The sequence below is a fragment of the Colletotrichum jinshuiense genome, chromosome 2, assembly GCF_051148585.1.
Source record: "Colletotrichum jinshuiense chromosome 2, complete sequence".
Lineage (NCBI taxonomy): Eukaryota > Fungi > Ascomycota > Sordariomycetes > Glomerellales > Glomerellaceae > Colletotrichum > Colletotrichum jinshuiense.
Window position 1 is genome coordinate 5,992,833 of NC_139309.1, and position 16,610 is coordinate 6,009,442.

At 54.6% G+C, this 16,610-nt stretch overlaps 5 protein-coding genes across 5 annotated transcripts; 2 read left to right on the forward strand and 3 right to left on the reverse strand.

Moving 5' to 3' along the window:
• Positions 1-153: 153 nt before the first annotated feature.
• EsH8_II_001560 (uncharacterized protein) lies at positions 154-1,830 on the forward strand (the record flags this gene model as incomplete). Its single annotated transcript, XM_083264858.1, has 1 exon — positions 154-1,830. One exon carries the CDS (start codon positions 154-156, stop codon positions 1,828-1,830), a length of 1,677 nt encoding a protein of 558 aa, XP_083122180.1.
• Positions 1,831-3,744: 1,914 nt separating this feature from the next.
• On the reverse strand, positions 3,745-7,354 carry EsH8_II_001561 (uncharacterized protein; the record flags this gene model as incomplete). Its single annotated transcript, XM_083264859.1, has 6 exons — positions 3,745-5,149; positions 5,295-5,525; positions 5,575-5,731; positions 6,326-6,369; positions 6,442-6,849; positions 6,906-7,354. The coding sequence occupies 6 exons, from the start codon at positions 7,352-7,354 to the stop codon at positions 3,745-3,747; spliced, it is 2,694 nt and encodes an 897-aa protein (XP_083122181.1).
• Positions 7,355-10,338: 2,984 nt separating this feature from the next.
• EsH8_II_001562 (uncharacterized protein) lies at positions 10,339-12,058 on the reverse strand (the record flags this gene model as incomplete). Its single annotated transcript, XM_083264860.1, has 5 exons — positions 10,339-10,611; positions 10,666-11,262; positions 11,330-11,585; positions 11,639-11,857; positions 11,916-12,058. The coding sequence occupies 5 exons, from the start codon at positions 12,056-12,058 to the stop codon at positions 10,339-10,341; spliced, it is 1,488 nt and encodes a 495-aa protein (XP_083122182.1).
• A 581-nt stretch (positions 12,059-12,639) lies between these two features.
• EsH8_II_001563 (Zn(II)2Cys6 transcription factor) lies at positions 12,640-14,487 on the reverse strand (the record flags this gene model as incomplete). Its single annotated transcript, XM_083264861.1, has 1 exon — positions 12,640-14,487. One exon carries the CDS (start codon positions 14,485-14,487, stop codon positions 12,640-12,642), a length of 1,848 nt encoding a protein of 615 aa, XP_083122183.1.
• Positions 14,488-15,192: 705 nt separating this feature from the next.
• EsH8_II_001564 (M20 family metallopeptidase) lies at positions 15,193-16,557 on the forward strand (the record flags this gene model as incomplete). The annotated part of the gene is made up of 2 exons (XM_083264862.1): positions 15,193-16,139; positions 16,200-16,557. The coding sequence occupies 2 exons, from the start codon at positions 15,193-15,195 to the stop codon at positions 16,555-16,557; spliced, it is 1,305 nt and encodes a 434-aa protein (XP_083122184.1).
• Between the last annotated feature and the right edge of the window lie 53 nt (positions 16,558-16,610).

The window sequence follows — 16,610 nt, forward strand, 5'->3', positions numbered from 1 at the left end:
CTGCCTGCGACGCTGCTGCATCTCGCTTGGACAACGCGGTGAACCTACCAAAGACTGCAGCGTCCTTCGAGAATACAGCGTCGGAAGTAATTGCGATCCAATTGCCTCCATGACTTCAACACCAGTCTCGCTCGAATCCAGATAGTCGTCATTATGTTTCTCCATTCGGGCGCCAGCCTGCATGGGCATGAATACTCCAACAAACAACCAGCAAATGGCCCGCAGCCTGCGCGAAGGCGAATGCTCCTCCGCTCCTCGTTGGGGCCGTCGCCGCTTCCGCGACACTCCATATCCGCCGACGACGTCCAAACCGCACCCCCGCGTGCTAGCCGCCGTCTGTCGCTGCAAGGGCCGTCGCCCTCTCCCCGCCCGAGCGTGCGTAGAAACCGACCAGTTTCCGAGTATCTGCCGCGAAAGGACCTCGTCGTGCGCTTCGAGGAAGAGCCCACGGTGGTGGGCGAGGAGACGCACGTCCTCGACGGCGTCAGCGAGGACGAAGGCAGCCTGGTATCGGAACCGAGTGACACCAGCACAGTCAAGAGGTCCAAGAGATCGAGAAGAGCTGCGAGGCAATGCGCCAACTATCTTCTGGCCTACCCGCCACCCAAGCTCCGCACGAAACAGCGACGCTTCGTCCAAATACGACCCCGTCTCCTCCTTCAACTGCAACAATTATCCACCGACAAGCGACCGATGCCGGCCATCGACGTTCTCCCTTCAAGCATGATTGCCGGCACAGTCATCCTCCCTCGCCTGGCGCGACGATTTCCCAAGATGTTCAGGGTCAAGGGGCAGCTGGGCATGAACGGCCTCATTCTGGCCAGGAGTGAGGATTACGACGCTCCCGACGACGACTCCGACGGCGACGAGAAGGACCTCGACAAGCGGGACTTGGTGGCCGTCATCTCTCCGATTGCGCCGCGCCGGGAAGGCGAGCGGAGGGAATCCACCGACCAGGTCGAGATTGTGCTTGCTGACGGCTCGGTTTGGACGGCCAGCCCTACGAGCAACGGATCATACGACTTTGTACACATCAACGAGGCGGGGCAGACCACGACGGCGAGATGGGTCCGACGCAACGCCAGACCGCTATCCACTGCCACCTGCAGCGCCGTATCGGCAGCGCCGTCTCCCTCGGATTACAAGTTCACCTTCAGCATCCTCGATCCCCAGCTTCGACGCCATCCCGTCATGGCAACTCTGACGCCGACAAACCTCGAGATCCTCGACAACTACACAACCGTCACGCAGTCATCCGGCCGCTATCCCCCAACTCGACCCTTTAGCATGGATCTCAGTGGCGACAACGAGCCCTCCTCTCCCGCTTCAACGGCCTTCGCAACTACCGAGCGAGAAACCCACCCCGTCGACGAAGCGACCCGCATTCTCATCACCGTCACCTCCGTCTGGGTCTCACTCCGCCACGGCCAAGGCTGGGCATCGACGCTGTCGACACCAGCCGGTGCCAACCCGCGACCCGCGAACTCACGTACCTTCAGCGGCAGCAGTTGCCAGACGCGAGCCTCCACCTTCCCGGTGACGACGTCGGAGCTGAGCCAGGTTGCCTCGCCTCCTTTGGCGCAACAGCAAGCTACGAACCAGCTGGCCACGGTATTGCCCAAGAGAGCGTTATCATCAGGAGCAGCTTTCATGCACCGGCGGCAGACCAAGCTAGGCGTCGAGGCGGTAACCTCTGACAACGCCGTTGAGACGGACGATATGGGAGGTCTAGAAAAGGCCCTCGAGCCGCCTGCCATCAAGAGGAGCTTCACCCGAAGGATTCGTGATTGGGGGCACCGCCTCACGTCACGCAAGGGAGTCGTTGCATAAAGAAATATGAAATAAGGAAGAACAAGAAGAAAAAAAAGGCACATACGAAAACAGGCGCATAAACGCGAAACAGGACCCAGAGCTGGCAGAACAACCAGCAGACCATTTATTTGTAGTTGTATTATTATCACCCAGCATAGGTATACCCAGAGATTCAGGAATTTGATACCATTCTACGTGCACTTGGCACGGCGGACAGACTGAGCACTTTTGTTTGCGTATTGTGACATGCATGATTGGTTGGCCCCTATTCCCTCCTGCGCTGGATATTCAACTGCCTAGCTTGAAACCAGATGTGGATGACGGGGCCAAGTTCCCCTTTCTAGACCCGAAGCGGCGACTGACAAACGGTGGCAGCACTTGGCAGCTTCACCGGGACGAGAAGATTGAGGCCAAGTGGGCCCCGAAGATGCAGGAAGAAGCTCCGGATGCGGCGAGGCGGCAAAGACGGGGCCCGAAACGCAGCTTTTGGGTGTGATCCTGGCGGGCGATCCGATGGGCGCTGCCACACTAGCTGATCGGCGTCGGACCCGCTCCCTCCCGAGGACGATGGCCCGTGGTGGGGGGTTAATGCTTAATGGCTTAATACGACACGTCAACATACATTGTCAAAGTGCACATTGGTTATAAGAATTTTACAAACAAAGTCACGTCTGATTTTGAAAATAAAAATAATAATATTCACATTGAAAGCCGATTTAATAACGGTTTAAAAACGTTCTCTGTCTGCTTTTGTTAGTGTGTTTGTGTGTAGAGACGTTTCTGGGATCGAGGCTCAGGCCCCTGCGGGGCTTCATCGTGCAGACTGCTTGCTTTTTCTCTCAGGGCCATGGGTAGATGGGGTGTTGTTCCCGGGACAACGGGGGCATAAACAGAAACAGACGGACTCGGGGATGTTTTTGAGCCTGTGACTCCCTTGCTGTTGATTCCAGCCTTGGTGGTTTGTGTATGGGCGAAAGAGAGAAAAAAGGGGGGGGATTCAGAAAGAAGCAAAGTGAGTCGGGTTCAATGTCCAGGTTCAATATTGATTAGCCTGCTGGGAATAAGCAACGACTCCAGAAAAAAAGGTGAATCACGACTGCGTCTATTGTCAGTTGACTCGCCCATAATGATTCAGCCTGACTCAAAAGGTCCCTCGGCGACAACGGGCGCGTTCCCGAATTCTTTCTTCTTTCTCCTTTTCTTCCCAGACGTGGGGGGGTTGCCCATCCTCCCAGTTCCTGTTCACGTCCGCCCCATCTCGGGCTCCGAGACACGTCAGGTCCCAAGCGGTTTTGTTCCATTTTAGAGTTTCTGGATAAACCTGTTGTTGTCGCGCCGATCATCACAAAGCCGCCTCGGAAGGCCGCTAAAACAAAACAGCGAACGGATAGTGCCGCCATGGGCGAGTGGGATTTTGGCTGCTTCCGGGTCGCTGTCCGAGGACCGAGGCGCCGCCGCCGCCGCCGGGGTCGGGGTGTCGACGCCGATGGCCTGGCTGCACCGCGGGGACTGGTGCGCGCGACCTACCGACCGTCTGGGGTGCGGATGCAAAATATACAGGGGCTGGGTATGCCGCCCGCGCCGACGGGTCAGTATCCGGGCTTGCTGTGGGTGACGGGGGCACACGGGAACGGCTACGTTGCAGATGTATATCGAAATGCAATGTCGTTCCAGGGTTACGCGCAGTCTGGGGAGTGGCTTGACGCGTCCACGGGCCTGCCCTGGGTGGACCGAGGGCCTCTAGAGACGAGGTTAGTTGACCCGTCTCGGCGTTTACCCATGGCATACTCTCGGAGAAGGCAATATGGTCTTTAGCTACCTTACTGAATGTACAGCGTAGTCTCCTGATATCCCTACTTTGGAAAATAGAACCATCTACTCGGAATCAGGTTTGCCCAGGGCTCAGGGGGGGAAGGTGATTCCATGCGTTCTCTATCGGTCCGCATCGCCGGCGTCTCTTCCAATGCTCCCTGTCTCGCACCATGTCTTTTTCTTCCCGGCCTTCCTCCGTGTCTGGCGTGACGTCCTCTGACCTCCGCCGCCAACGTCAATGCTCAATGTCTTGCGCCGAACCTTCTTTTCTTCGCGGCCGGCATCTCGTCCAACGCTCCGGGTCTCGCGCCATATCTCCTTTTCCCCGTCCGTGCTCCGTGTATCGTGCCATATCTTGTCTTCTCCGCCGCCGGGGCTCATCTCGCTCTCCACAAAGTCCTTGGTCAAAGTGTCCGGCTGCGGCGCCTTCTGCTTCCTCCCGGGCGACCCAAGCTGGACCTTCTCGCCGACCTCGAGCACGGCCACGAGCTCCTCGAACTCGGCCTTGGGCACGAGGCCCCCGGTGGCCACCTTGTGCCCCCTTGCAAACGAGTCGCCCAGCCGCCGCCTCAGCGTCGGGTCCTTGGCGGAGGCGGCGAGGTTCTGCAGTATCGCGATGATGTTCACGGGCGGGTCTCTGGACCTGGCGCGGCAGGGGACCCGGCACGAGAAGCTGACCAGGCCGGGCAGGTACCCCTCGTTCGCCACCAGGATGACCTCGAGCCTGGGCGAGGTGAGGTAGCCGGCCCAGCGGGTCGCGATGATGGAGTGGACCTGGGCCGGGGAGTCGACGCGGATGACGGCGACGAGGCCGTCGGCGGAGTACTGGGGGGCCGTGTCGTTGCAACGGTCGACTTCGGCGTTCACCTCGACCTTGGCCGCGAGGAGGGGCCCGCTGGTGAGCAGGTCCCTTGGCGAGTCGGCGGCGCGGAGGGCCCCCCACGCCATGGCGACGTCGTAGGACGCTGTCCGCCGCGGGGCGTTGATCAGGGTGACGGCGGCCTTCAGCGACAACTTGGGGTGCGTCTCAAACGTGGCATTCATGTCCGGGAACGGGGGTTCCCATTTCAGGGTGTGGCCCAGGTCGCCGATGGTCCCCAGCACGCAGAGCCAGTTGCAGGCTCGCTCCACGCCGTCGTGCAGGTCCCGGCAGATGAGGTAGGTCAGCAGCGAGCTTGTCGCGACGGGGGGTGAGTCGCAGGCCGTGACGTGCAGGGCGCCCCTGGGGTGGTCGTTTTCGAGGGCGTGGTGGTGGTCGATGACGATGCCCCGATGGGGCGCGTCGATGAGGGGCGGCGAGGGGCATGAGCCGTGGTCCAGGACGAAGATGTAGGCGGGGCCGAGGGCGGCCATCTCCGCGCGGACGGATTCATCGTGGATCGTTTGGCCTTTTGGCGGCAGGTAGGCTGTGATTAGAGACCGGTCGAGGCCGAGCAGGACCAGCGTGCGTTCGAGAATGACGCCCGAGGCGAGGCCGTCGGCATCCTTGTCCGGGACTATGAGGGTGCGTTTGCCGGCGGAGACGCTGGTGGGAAGTCAGAACGAGGCAGAATGAGTGCAGTGCTGGCCACGGGTGGGAGATGAGAAAAAGGGTTGCACATGGTTGGTTCATGGCGCATTTGCCGCCCGTTTGAGGAGCTTGGTGCAGAGAGGGCGTCGGGGAAACGTACCACTCGCGAATAAAACTCCTCGCCGCCTCCATCTTGTCCTCCGGCGCAGGCCAGACGATGCCGCCATCTTTGCCACGAACCGACGGCGTCGAGTGGTACTCCGGAACGGCAGGCCGGGGCTTCTTGCTCCCGCTGTTTTCGGCCCTGAGACTAGCGGCCGCAGCCGTGCGTTCAATGGCGGCAAAGAGGCTCGGCGTCTGGTGATGGCGGCGTATGGCTTGGGATCCGATGCTAGGTCTGCAGCTGCGAATGAGGGATAATCTAGCCGCTGTCGCCTTACACACGATGGACGATGTCATCGTGGGCGACAGCATGGCCGGCTATGTCTCTTGGCGCAAGCAATGTCGCGGCTGTGACTATCTTGTCGCGTAACCCCAACGTGTCGTTAATGTCAATGACAGGGTCGCGGTAGCTGGCTCGGTTCGCCACAGCCCGCGCTAAGGCCGTGTGTTTGTTAAACGAGTACCCGCATCTCACACCAGTATTCACCCCCTCCCTTTCGCCAAGGCATCAATCATAATCTATGGAGCTATAGCATACGACGAGCGCAGTTACCGAAATAATGAAAATAATGCGTGATATTTCTGGCTGCAAATCCACTCCACTTGTTGCTACGTGTGCATTCCGCTCACGGCGTCGCAAGTATCAGGTCGGCAGTTCGTAGGGCATATGCTTGGGACTGTTATCGTCCTATTTATACGATCAACCATCCTAGCCTAAACAGAGTATCTTTAAGAACCGCGATGGTATTAACAAGTATACCAAACCAAAAAATACAGCGTATTTGCACTGCGCATAAGCTTATCACTACTAAGATGTCTGTTTTTAATTTCGACGGCACAAAAAAAAAAGACGTCAAAATTACCTCATCTGTTTGTTTGTTAAAATCGCTCAAGTTTAACTAGCTAATAATTATCATTACAATAACTGCCTTGAATTTGCTCAAGATATCTGGATGAAATATTGAAGTTGGCTCAACGCAAATCGCCATTGGAATAAATACTGGTTTGACCTTGGCTGTAACTCCGAACTAATGGTATCCTTGTGAAAAAGGGCAACACCATTCAGGTGTATTCTAAACTGGGGAAAGTTGAAAGCATCCGTAAGAGCGCATACTAATGCTCAGGTGTGGTACACCGCAACATACTCGGCCTCAAACACGCCACCCGACAGGGTGGTACTGGTGGGCGTTTTGGAGCCATACGCGCCATCAGGGAACGCTCCACCGATGGCCAAGTTCAGCAAGATGAAATGTGGCTTTTGGACAGTCTGCTTCCAGATGGCTGCGGGCATTTGTGTCTGGAGCACCTGGTGATACAACACGTTGTCGACATACCAGCGGATCGCTTCAATGGGGTTCGACCTGTCAACCTCGACGGTGTACGTATGGAAGTTCCCAATGCAGGATTTACCAGGGCAAGCACGGCTGTTACCGAGGCCGGAGGGTTCGTTACACGCTCCGCCGGGCTGGGTACCGCAATGCAAGACACCGTATATGCGGTCGACATTGTTGACATTCTCCATGATGTCAATCTCTCCCACCGCGGGCCAGTTCCTACACCACGTGTGTCAGTTTGGATGCGCATATGAAATAAACCACGAGAAACGTACATGTAGTTGCCTCGATAGTCGGCACCCAGGGTCCAGAACGCTGGCCAGTAACCAACGCCGCCTGTTCCAAGGTTGGGGATTTTCAGACTAGCCTGTATGCGCATGATGCCTTTCGGTAGTGCCATGAAGTTGGCCTTGCGAGTCTCGATCCGTCCAGATGTCCATGCGCCCGTGGTTGCGTTCTTGATGGCTGTAATTTGGAGATTCCCTGCACCGTTGACTCGAATGTTGCTCGGGCTGTTCGTGTATGTCTGAAGCTCCCAGGTGCCCCAATTCGCGGGTCCGCCGGGGTAGCCTTTGCCGGTATCAATGATCCAGTTGTTCTGGTCCGGCAAGGTGTTGGCGAGGCCCTTGAAATCGTCAAACCAGACCAAGTTTAGTTTGATGGTTTGCGCCCTAGCTGCCGGCAAGGCAAGCAAAAATGCCACCGCAATCCGGAGGGGACCCATGGGTCCGGATTATATATCGAGGACTGAGAGAAAATGTGCAGGATCTGACTAGCGCCGTCGGACTAGAGGGCGATCTCTTTGCGTGAGGGCGCGGAGCTGTGCTTGGAGCCGCGAGGATCGTCGGTACTATAACAGCAAATACAAGAGGACAAACAACACCAAAAGAAGCAAACCCAAGAAACTGCAGGAAAAAAAAAGCTACCTTTTCACAGGGAGAATCTGCGAAAGAGTGATTTATAGTGAACCATGGACAATTGGGAAGTGGCACTAGCCCGGCCCTGGGCCCCTGCTGTCTTTTGAGCTGCCATTGTAAAGCCACCATGTTGCTGCGTTCCCTCGTAAAATTAGATATTGGAGTGGCCCAAAAACCCACAGGCGAATCCAGCCTCCGCTCCCAAGATTCCGGATTCTAGCTAGCCGTAATTCGGAGCTCTTGGTGAGAATAATGCGGGCGTGGCTTTGTGTGGAATGCGACCGAAATGAGACAAGATCGACCACATGTGGACGCGGACGTCTTCAGGAATTTAAACGTAGCGCCCAGACGGAGCACTGTCACCGATGCGGGAATTCGCCACGGCCGAGCTAGGCTGACCAGATTTATTGCCGTAGCTTCTAGTCCGCCCATCTCTACGGGTTGCAACCTGCCTGGGAACATGAGGCTTACAATACGAGAGCATTTGCAAACACAGTGTGCGTGAAGACAAGGGTGCCGGGAAGCCGTATTCCTCGTCTCCCACCTTTGACTTGGTCTGCTCGAAACGATTCGAGCAACTTGGTTTAAAGCATCTCGGAGGTTCAGATGATATCAGAGGACATGGACAACCGGTGCAGCTGCCCTGAGGTCAAAATCAAACCAAACGAGGCTGATCAAAAGGATTCAGAAATCGGCCATTTACCATACACCAACTACCTCGTTGGGCTTTGGACGAACACATGAATGGTGGTAGCCGGTGATATGTTGGATTTGACGCAGGAAGATCGTGGCATTTATTGAGCACATCCATGGTCTGGTGATATGTATAGGTGAAGCAATTCCTAGTTATATGCACTGCGGCTAATTTTCGTCACCTTGTTTATTATCAAACTGAAGAACTAGACAACCAGCAGGCCATGCTCATCCTGGCTAAACAAGGGTCTGGGTTTTATTTACGTAGGTATTCTAGACCAGGTTGCGAATTTTTTTGCCCTTACTTTTCTTGGGACGAAATAACCCACTATCCAAAAATCGAGATAGAATGTAAACTAGAACTGGGTTGATTGAGAAACCATCTGGAGAGATGATTTGATGCTTTTCAGATACGAATGTACAGAGCCAATTGTGCTGAACAGCTCTTAGTGTAAGCTGTGGCTGTGTTGGTCTTCCAATTGGAATCTATCCCGGAAGCAAGCGAGTTCCACTTCGATCCGCGCCATAATTGGATAACTGGACGGGCTTACAGTGCCAGTCTTCTGAAATAGGCAAAGCGTTGTAAGCTTATTGCATATGCCTCTCGCTTCTTGCTTCGGCAGCTGATCTCTGGCGGTGCGGATAGGAAGCAGATAAAGAACCCGCCGTCCTTAACCGTTCATCCACTCCCGACTTTCATCGGTGCAAAGCCTCCAAACGGTCTCTTTATGGCCTAAACTTGTAAGCCCTTTGCATTGTCAAGTCTTGAAACCCTCCGTGTCGATTCGTCCCTATCACTAGACATTCGAAAGAGTCGCCGCTGGTCCCGCCCCACCGTCCTGTGTGGCCAACTGCGATGCATGCGGCTGGATCTGAAAAGCGAGCCGTCATCTTGGCGCCAATGCTTCATTCCTCAGAAGCCCAGTGCCTGGATGACGACTGGACGGGCCTTCGCGACAGAACTGAGAGACGCAAGAGACAAACCCGCCTGAACGTGCGGGCACACCGTATTTGATGTCCATACCTCTATTGATATGAATGAGCCGGACCTAATAAAGTTTTCAGGGAAACGGAAGGCTGTAGAAGCTCGTCAAAAGGAGCAAGATAATACTTCCAAGACGAGGGACCCTTGGGGGCCATTAAGTCTGCGTTCCGACTCAGGCCCCGGCCTAAAGATTCTGCAATGGGCTCCCCCAGTCATATCTAAGTCATCTAGTACGAAGACGGAAAAGTTGTCCAGGTCCACCGACGCGTCACCCATCGAAGAAGAAGGCATTCAAACATGTTCAACCAATGAAATTGTCACACGACCGCAAATGCGCCGAGAGTCCCGGCCTCTCCAAGTTACTAGGTCGAAACTGCCGAAGCATACTCCACTGCATCTCCAGAACCCAGCGACGTGGTTTCCTCTTTACAGAGATCATTTAATCCCACTGGTGTACTACAACGTATTACGGGCAACCATCACAAACATCAATATCCTCTCCCTTGACTGTCTTCTGCAGAACTCCTGCTCACCCCATCATCTTGCTACCCCCCTCTTCCCGTCCCCTTCTCAAATACCGCATACTTTGCTCCCTACTGCCACACAGATTTCGACTCCCCACGAACCCTGGATCGACATATTCCCGTCAGGTACAATGCGTGACAACGCAATCAAGTACCGTGATACCTACAGTCAGCATGAGTTGTGTATCGATCTCGTTGGCTGCCATGAGGGAGATGTATGTCACGACCAGCCGGGGTTCATTGTTTGGTCGGATCCTTGGCATCCGGACGGCTGGGAAGTCACCGAGAAATTCGTTAAGAAATGGGGCTTCCTCCTTGAGGGCTGCGAGGACGTCATGAGAGCGACGAACAGGTGGCGCGCTTTGAGAGACGAGGAGCCGCTCGTATGGGAAGTGGGATGACCCGTGCTGGCATGGACGTTTTGCCTCGAATTCCTGCCTCATTAACGTAACATCCCAGTTCTCTGACCTCATTTATAATTTTATGAAAAAAAGAAGATGCATTGCATTGCTGAATTGTTACTCGGCATTTTAAGTTGACCAAAGCCTCGCCCCGCCGGGTAGAAATCATACGAAACTCATATGCCATATCAGTAAACATATCTGAACTGAGGGATCTCCTTGTCCGTCTTGTCCAGCAAGTTAAGGGGTACTTGAGCCCCAGCTCCCGTGTCCAGAACATCTCCAACATTGTCTCGCCGCTTGTTCTCCCAGATTAGATAGAACCGGAGAGCGAAGCACGTCAAGACGCCAACACCATAGCAAATCAACATGGCCAAGAAACCTGAGCTGTAAGATGGTGCCTCCCACTCAAAGAAGAGCTGCGGCCCGATGATATTTCCCGCGCAGTAGGCGATGAAAATCTGGCCAGGTCAGTCAGCGATTTATAAGTTTGGATCAGGGTGATTACAACTCACCATGGCGTTGACAGTCGTCTTCTTGGTGAAACCACCAAAGTTGCCAGACGACATGGAGAGAATCATGGGGAAGTTGGCGCTGTATGCAATGGTCAGACAGTACCCCATGAAGCGCACCCACTTTAGTTCCGATTTGATCTGGCGGACCATGGCGGCACCGGCGATGGAGACTGCCAGGTTCCATGCCATCCAATACGTGCGGCTATTGCGGAAGTAGGTGCTGCCGCCCGTGGCCATCAGCACAAAAACCAGCTGGAACACAGAGCCCAGCATCTGAACGAGGAGCGTGTTGAGTGTGCTAAAGCCCATGCCCTTGATGACGATGGAGCCGAATCCATGGACACCGCCATTGGCGATCTGGGCACTGATTTGGATGGTGAAGAGCAGCCAGGCCTTGACATCTGTCAACGCCTCGACGCACTGATACCATTTAAATGTGTCGCTCTTGATGCCTGTCATGTTCTCTTCGACACGCTCAACAGCCTTGATGCGGTCGGCTTCGCTGAGAAATCGCGCTTTTGTTGGGGTATCGGGAAGGAGGAAAAAGATAGCGAAGGACCAAGCGGTAGTGATACCTCCAAAAATGAGAAAGACGGCCTGGAGACATGAATAATTAGACCGAGCTGCGTGTATTTGATAAAGCAGTCCAGCGATATACACATACCTTCCAAGGGGCAATACTCTCAATGTGACCGATGGCGTAAGCCACTATTCCACCGAATATACCCGCAACCGTGTTACCAAGGAACCAGGCGCCGTGTCGAAGAGGCTGCTCAGATCGCTTGTACCACATGGAGACAACGATGCTAAGGCCTGGTGCAATGGCTGCTTCGGCGACGCCGAGCATGATGCGGTTGGCCAACAGGCCACTGGAGTTGAAGCAAAGCGCAGTGAACATGAGAATTATACCCCACACAAGACTAGGACCGTCAACTCATTGCTTGATATGAAAATGACATGAGCATGTACTTACACCGACGTCGCAATCATTTTACCAACAGGAAGACGAACCATCAGGACTCCTGCGGGGTATGAAGCAACGAGATAACCAAAGTAGTAGATACTGCTCGCCCACGAGTATTCTGAGCCGCTGAGATGCAAGTCGTCACGCAACCCCATGATAGCCGTGTAGCTCAACGCAGACTTGTCGAGGAACTGGAAGAGGTATGACATGGCCATGACAGGCAAGAGGCTACCTCGCTAAGTCAATGAATGTGCGCTAAGAATGCGGATGGATGGGCAGTTCTTACAACTTGTCGATTTTGCGCAGAATCCTTTTGTCCTCCTCGGGGCTCAGACCTTGGCTCGAAATAAAGCCTTCGCCAATATCCTTAAGAGTCTGATCCGCCTTGCCGAGCTCCTCGAGGGGGAGCTTCCCTGACTTTTCCGACATGTCGATTAGCAGTAATGTGGCAATCCTGAGGAGAAGAAGGCAACGGAGGAAGCTTTTGCTGTAGAAGTCGATCTGAGATCCAAACGCAACCCAAATAGAAGGCGGGTCAAATTGATCTTATAAGTCAATCATAAGCCTCTCAATACTTGGAAGCTAAGCAAGCGAGGCCCGATCGCTATCGTTGCACCCCCCCAACTCGACAAGATGGCTGTCCGAACCCGGCCACCGACACGTGGTACGGTATCGCTATCAGTCATCGGGTAACGATACTGCGATGAAAATGATAGATAGACTAAGAAAATGCCATTTCGTGCATTTGGCCGGCCAGCTGCAGCCATGACAGCTGATAATGATCGATAAACCCCTTGATAGCCGACGGAGCTCCAAAGAGGACAATAGCCGATCCACATACTACCAGTCCGGCGTGTTCAAACATCTTTCAGCAATGCGGGGAAACCCCCAACCCCTCAGAGACCTTGCTTGCTTCTAGAGGATCATCAGGAGATACACTAAATTGGCCGAATGGGCACGCGACAGGGATCATACTCCGCTTGTTGGCAAAGGCCGAGCAACTCCCGGGGTCAGATAACAAATAAGCCCACCTCGCCGGACCGGAACCGCTCGCGTACGTCAACCCGCCTCCCTAGGCGGTTCTGCATTTCAATCGTTTCCTTCAAGAAGAAATGGGCCCGATCGAGGTTCTTTCCGAACCGACTCATGCCTTGGAATCGGCTGAGAACCCATTCGCGGTGCAGAAGGTCATCTGTTTCAAGAGCGACCATGAAGAGTGGCCAGGCGATGCGTGCCATAGACTCATCGCCCTCGTGCTTGAAAGCTTGGAAAGCCAGATTCATGATTTCACGCAGAGAGTCGCGCTGGCGGGTCTCCAGCATGGGCATGTCGTTGAAGCGCGTCAATCGGAGAAACTCGAGAACTACGGCGTGATAGTGCGGAACAATGCCGCGTATGTTGGCAACCAGACGATGGGAGTTGTCCGTGCTGATGGAAAGCTCTGCAGCGACCTCCAGCAACTCTGTGAACTTCCAGCCGACCTGCTGAATTGTCAGGTCAACGGTCATAATGCGCTGCTGCTGAGACACGTCGTCTTCTTGGGAAAGATTCGCAAGCTGAGCAATCATGAAGCGCAGCTGACCACAGGCCCCCAAAAGAGCGTAGACGTTGCGGTTTTCAACATCATCGAGAAGTTCTGCCTGGGGATATGCATCCGCCCACATGCTCCGGTACAGCGGGTTAGAGAAGCGATGTAATCTCTCGAATGCATCTAGCGGCTGAATGGGGCTTGAGATGCCGCTGCCTGCATGACTGTCAAACGCTCCCATGATTTTGTGCAGGGCGCAATTTAACTGGCCGCCTAGACCGTATGACGCTGCTGCTGCGTCGTGAAGGGCGATCCAGACAAGCATCCGTGCCGAGTACAATGAAAGCCGCGTGCCATTCTCGTCATGGCCCCTCCTTGTTAACGCTAGACTTTTCTTGTTGGCCTCGGGTGAAGGGGCTGGCAGCTGCAGTAGCAGGTTTCTGAACCGATGTTGCAATATCAAACTTGCACCGATGAGATGGTTCGATAGGCCCTGGCATTTCCCATCTCCGTACTTTTGCTCATAGAGCAGCATGAGGTACAGGGCCGTACAGACCGAGTCAAGATCCAGCTGACCATCTTCCTCACTGCCGATGGTGTCTGCCATCATCCTAAGTGCCGAAGAGTAATGTTGAATGGGAGTCCTGGGACCTCGCGCCTCCTCAGCATCTTTGTTGCGTCGGAACTCCAGCTCCCGCCCGCCAAGTGCAAGAACCACATGCATGACCATGGGGTCAGTCTGGGCAATGTCGAACATGATGGAATATAGCGAGAAATCCGGGTTTTTGGTGTGATTTTGCTTGGCAAACGATGTACGGAAGTACCGAATGGCTTCGTGATCAGCCGACGTGAGATCAAGAGAGCAAGCCCCCATTGCCGGAGCCGAAGGATTGAATAGCGATAGAGCCTTGGACTGGTCTAGTTGAGCGACAGCCTGCGCCCAAGTCGGCAAGCCGGGCGATCTCCCATCTCCTCCAGCCGACGACGTGGAGACTGCAAGCTGAGAGCCGAGTTGATCCCTGCGTGTTTTGCCTCTCTTCGTAAGCTTGACGCGGGGTGCATAATCGCAAAGTAGCCGCAAACGGGTGCAACGATGACAGTTGGGCCTCTGCTCGTCACACTTTACCTTCTTTGTGCGGCACGTCCAACATCCATTTCTCGAGCGCGGTCCGCTCCGACCCTCGCCCGTGCGTGTTCCAGCCGTGGCCGCGGGGCAGGAGACCCCGGAATCGTCTTCGTGGAGCTGCTCCTCGGCAGCAACACTGTCGGCTGAAGCAGCACTTGTGCTACCAGGAGAACTCCCGTCGGCTCCAGGAGGCGAAGAGCTCATTGGTGAACGCCAACAAACAGACTGGCGGTCGGCTCTACCAGCGAGTTGCAGATTGTCTGAAGCGTCAGGGTGGAGGCCAAGAGCTGGGGTTCTTTCGCTTGAGTTGCAGTTGAGCAACGGCGCGCGTTGCTTGAGTGGGCTCTGCAGGCGATATAACCGTTGCTGCGGGATTTCTTTGACTAAAAGTTTGCAGAATAGCCGACAACGAGCAAGCGTCTTTGATTCCACAAAGGATCGGAGGTTTCAAAAGATAAACGACTAGTAATCAATTGATGCGGAGGTTGTTGCGAGGCCGTGAGCGATGGCGCGGTGTGCGCGCAGCGACGGATTGTTTATTATCAAATCAGAATAGTAAATGTTTGCCGACTGTCGGCTATCTCTCCACGCGCGCAACGCCTTTGCTGGTCGGCAAGCTCCAAATACCGATTGCCGATGGGTCTATCTCCCTGGAGCTGCTCTAGAGGCAGCATCCCTGTCTGCCCGCCGGAAGCTCTCCGCACAAACGACATGACACTATGATAATACCGTGATCGTTCATGAAAGTGGCGAAGAAGGGCTGTCCGTTCCATAACCAAAACGTTTCTCAAAAGGCAAGCCCGTCCGCCAGGTTAAAATAGTTTATGCATACCTTTGCAGTCCAGACTGCAACACCAATTCTAAGCTTACTTCATCGTTCGTTGCAACCTCACATCACAGGTCGCTACCATGTCCATCATTCAGATCCCGGTCGCTGCCCCCGCAGCCGAGTCTAGCACCAACCAGACGTCAGGAACCGTCCGGGGATTCGATGTTGAAAAGGCGCGCAACATCATAAACTCGCATCTCGATGAGCTGGACTCATCCCTCCACAATGCGATTAATAAGTCGCTGCATGCACACCCGGAAACAGCTTACAAGGAGTTTTTTGCACATGAGACTATCACGAATTACCTCGAACACCAGGGCTTCGCCGTCAAGCGACATACCTATGGCCTCGAAACCAGCTTTGAAGCCGAGATGGGCTCCGGCGGTCGCCAAGTAGTGGTTTGCGCCGAATATGATGCGCTACCTGACATCGGCCATGCCTGCGGTCACAATCTCATTGCAACGTCCTCAATAGCTGCATTTTTGGGAGCTGCACGTGTTCTATCGGAACTGAAGATACCGGGAAGGCTGCGCATTCTCGGAACCCCGGCAGAGGAGGGCGGCGGTGGCAAGGCGAAACTTATTGATGCCGGTGCTTTCAACCCGCCCGAAGATATTGCAGCCGCTATCATGGCACATCCAACAGCTGCCCATCAGGGCGGGAGCGGAAACGGGTCGTCAGGACTGGCGGGCTTCAAGCTTATCGCAAGTCACAAGTTTCGGGTGGAGTTCCGCGGGAAGACAGCCCACGCAGCGGGTGAACCGTGGAAAGGCGTGAATGCCCTGGATGCTGCAGTGGCGGCATACAGCAATGTTGCTCTACTGCGGCAACAGATTCAATCCGATGAGAGAATTCACGGTGTTATCGAGGTTGGAGGAACCGTTCCCAATGTCATTACAGACTACACTCGGATGAACTGGAATGTCCGCAGTCCAACCATTGACCGCGCCGATGAGTTACTGAAGAGAGTCAAATCATGCCTCGAAGCAGGTGCAGCAGCAACGGGCTGCGAAATTAACTACATTGTGTAAGTATAAACATACTGCACTGTGTCGTTGGTGTCATTTTTGCTAACATCATCGCCCAGGGCACCTACATACATGAACCTTCGCGCCAATGACACACTATGCAAGGCGTACGTCGAGGATATGGCAGCAATCGGAGAAACGATTCAGGTCCACCAAGCCAAACCCTTCAACGCATCCACAGATATGGGCAACGTATCTCATCTAGTCCCAAGTTTCCATGGCGCATTCGTAATTCCTACATCGCCAGATGTAGCTGGTCACAATCCAAAATTCGCCGCCGCCGCCGCAACGGATGAGGCTCACTCAGCTGCTATCAAGTGTGCAAAGGGAATGGCGATGCTTGCTATCCGGGTGCTTACGGATGACGCCGTTGCAGCAGAGGCGAGGAAGGACTTTGAGACTCCTGATGAAGAATAGGCATCCAGCCGGATCGGGCCAATGCCTAGAATCTAAATATGTATTAAAACACA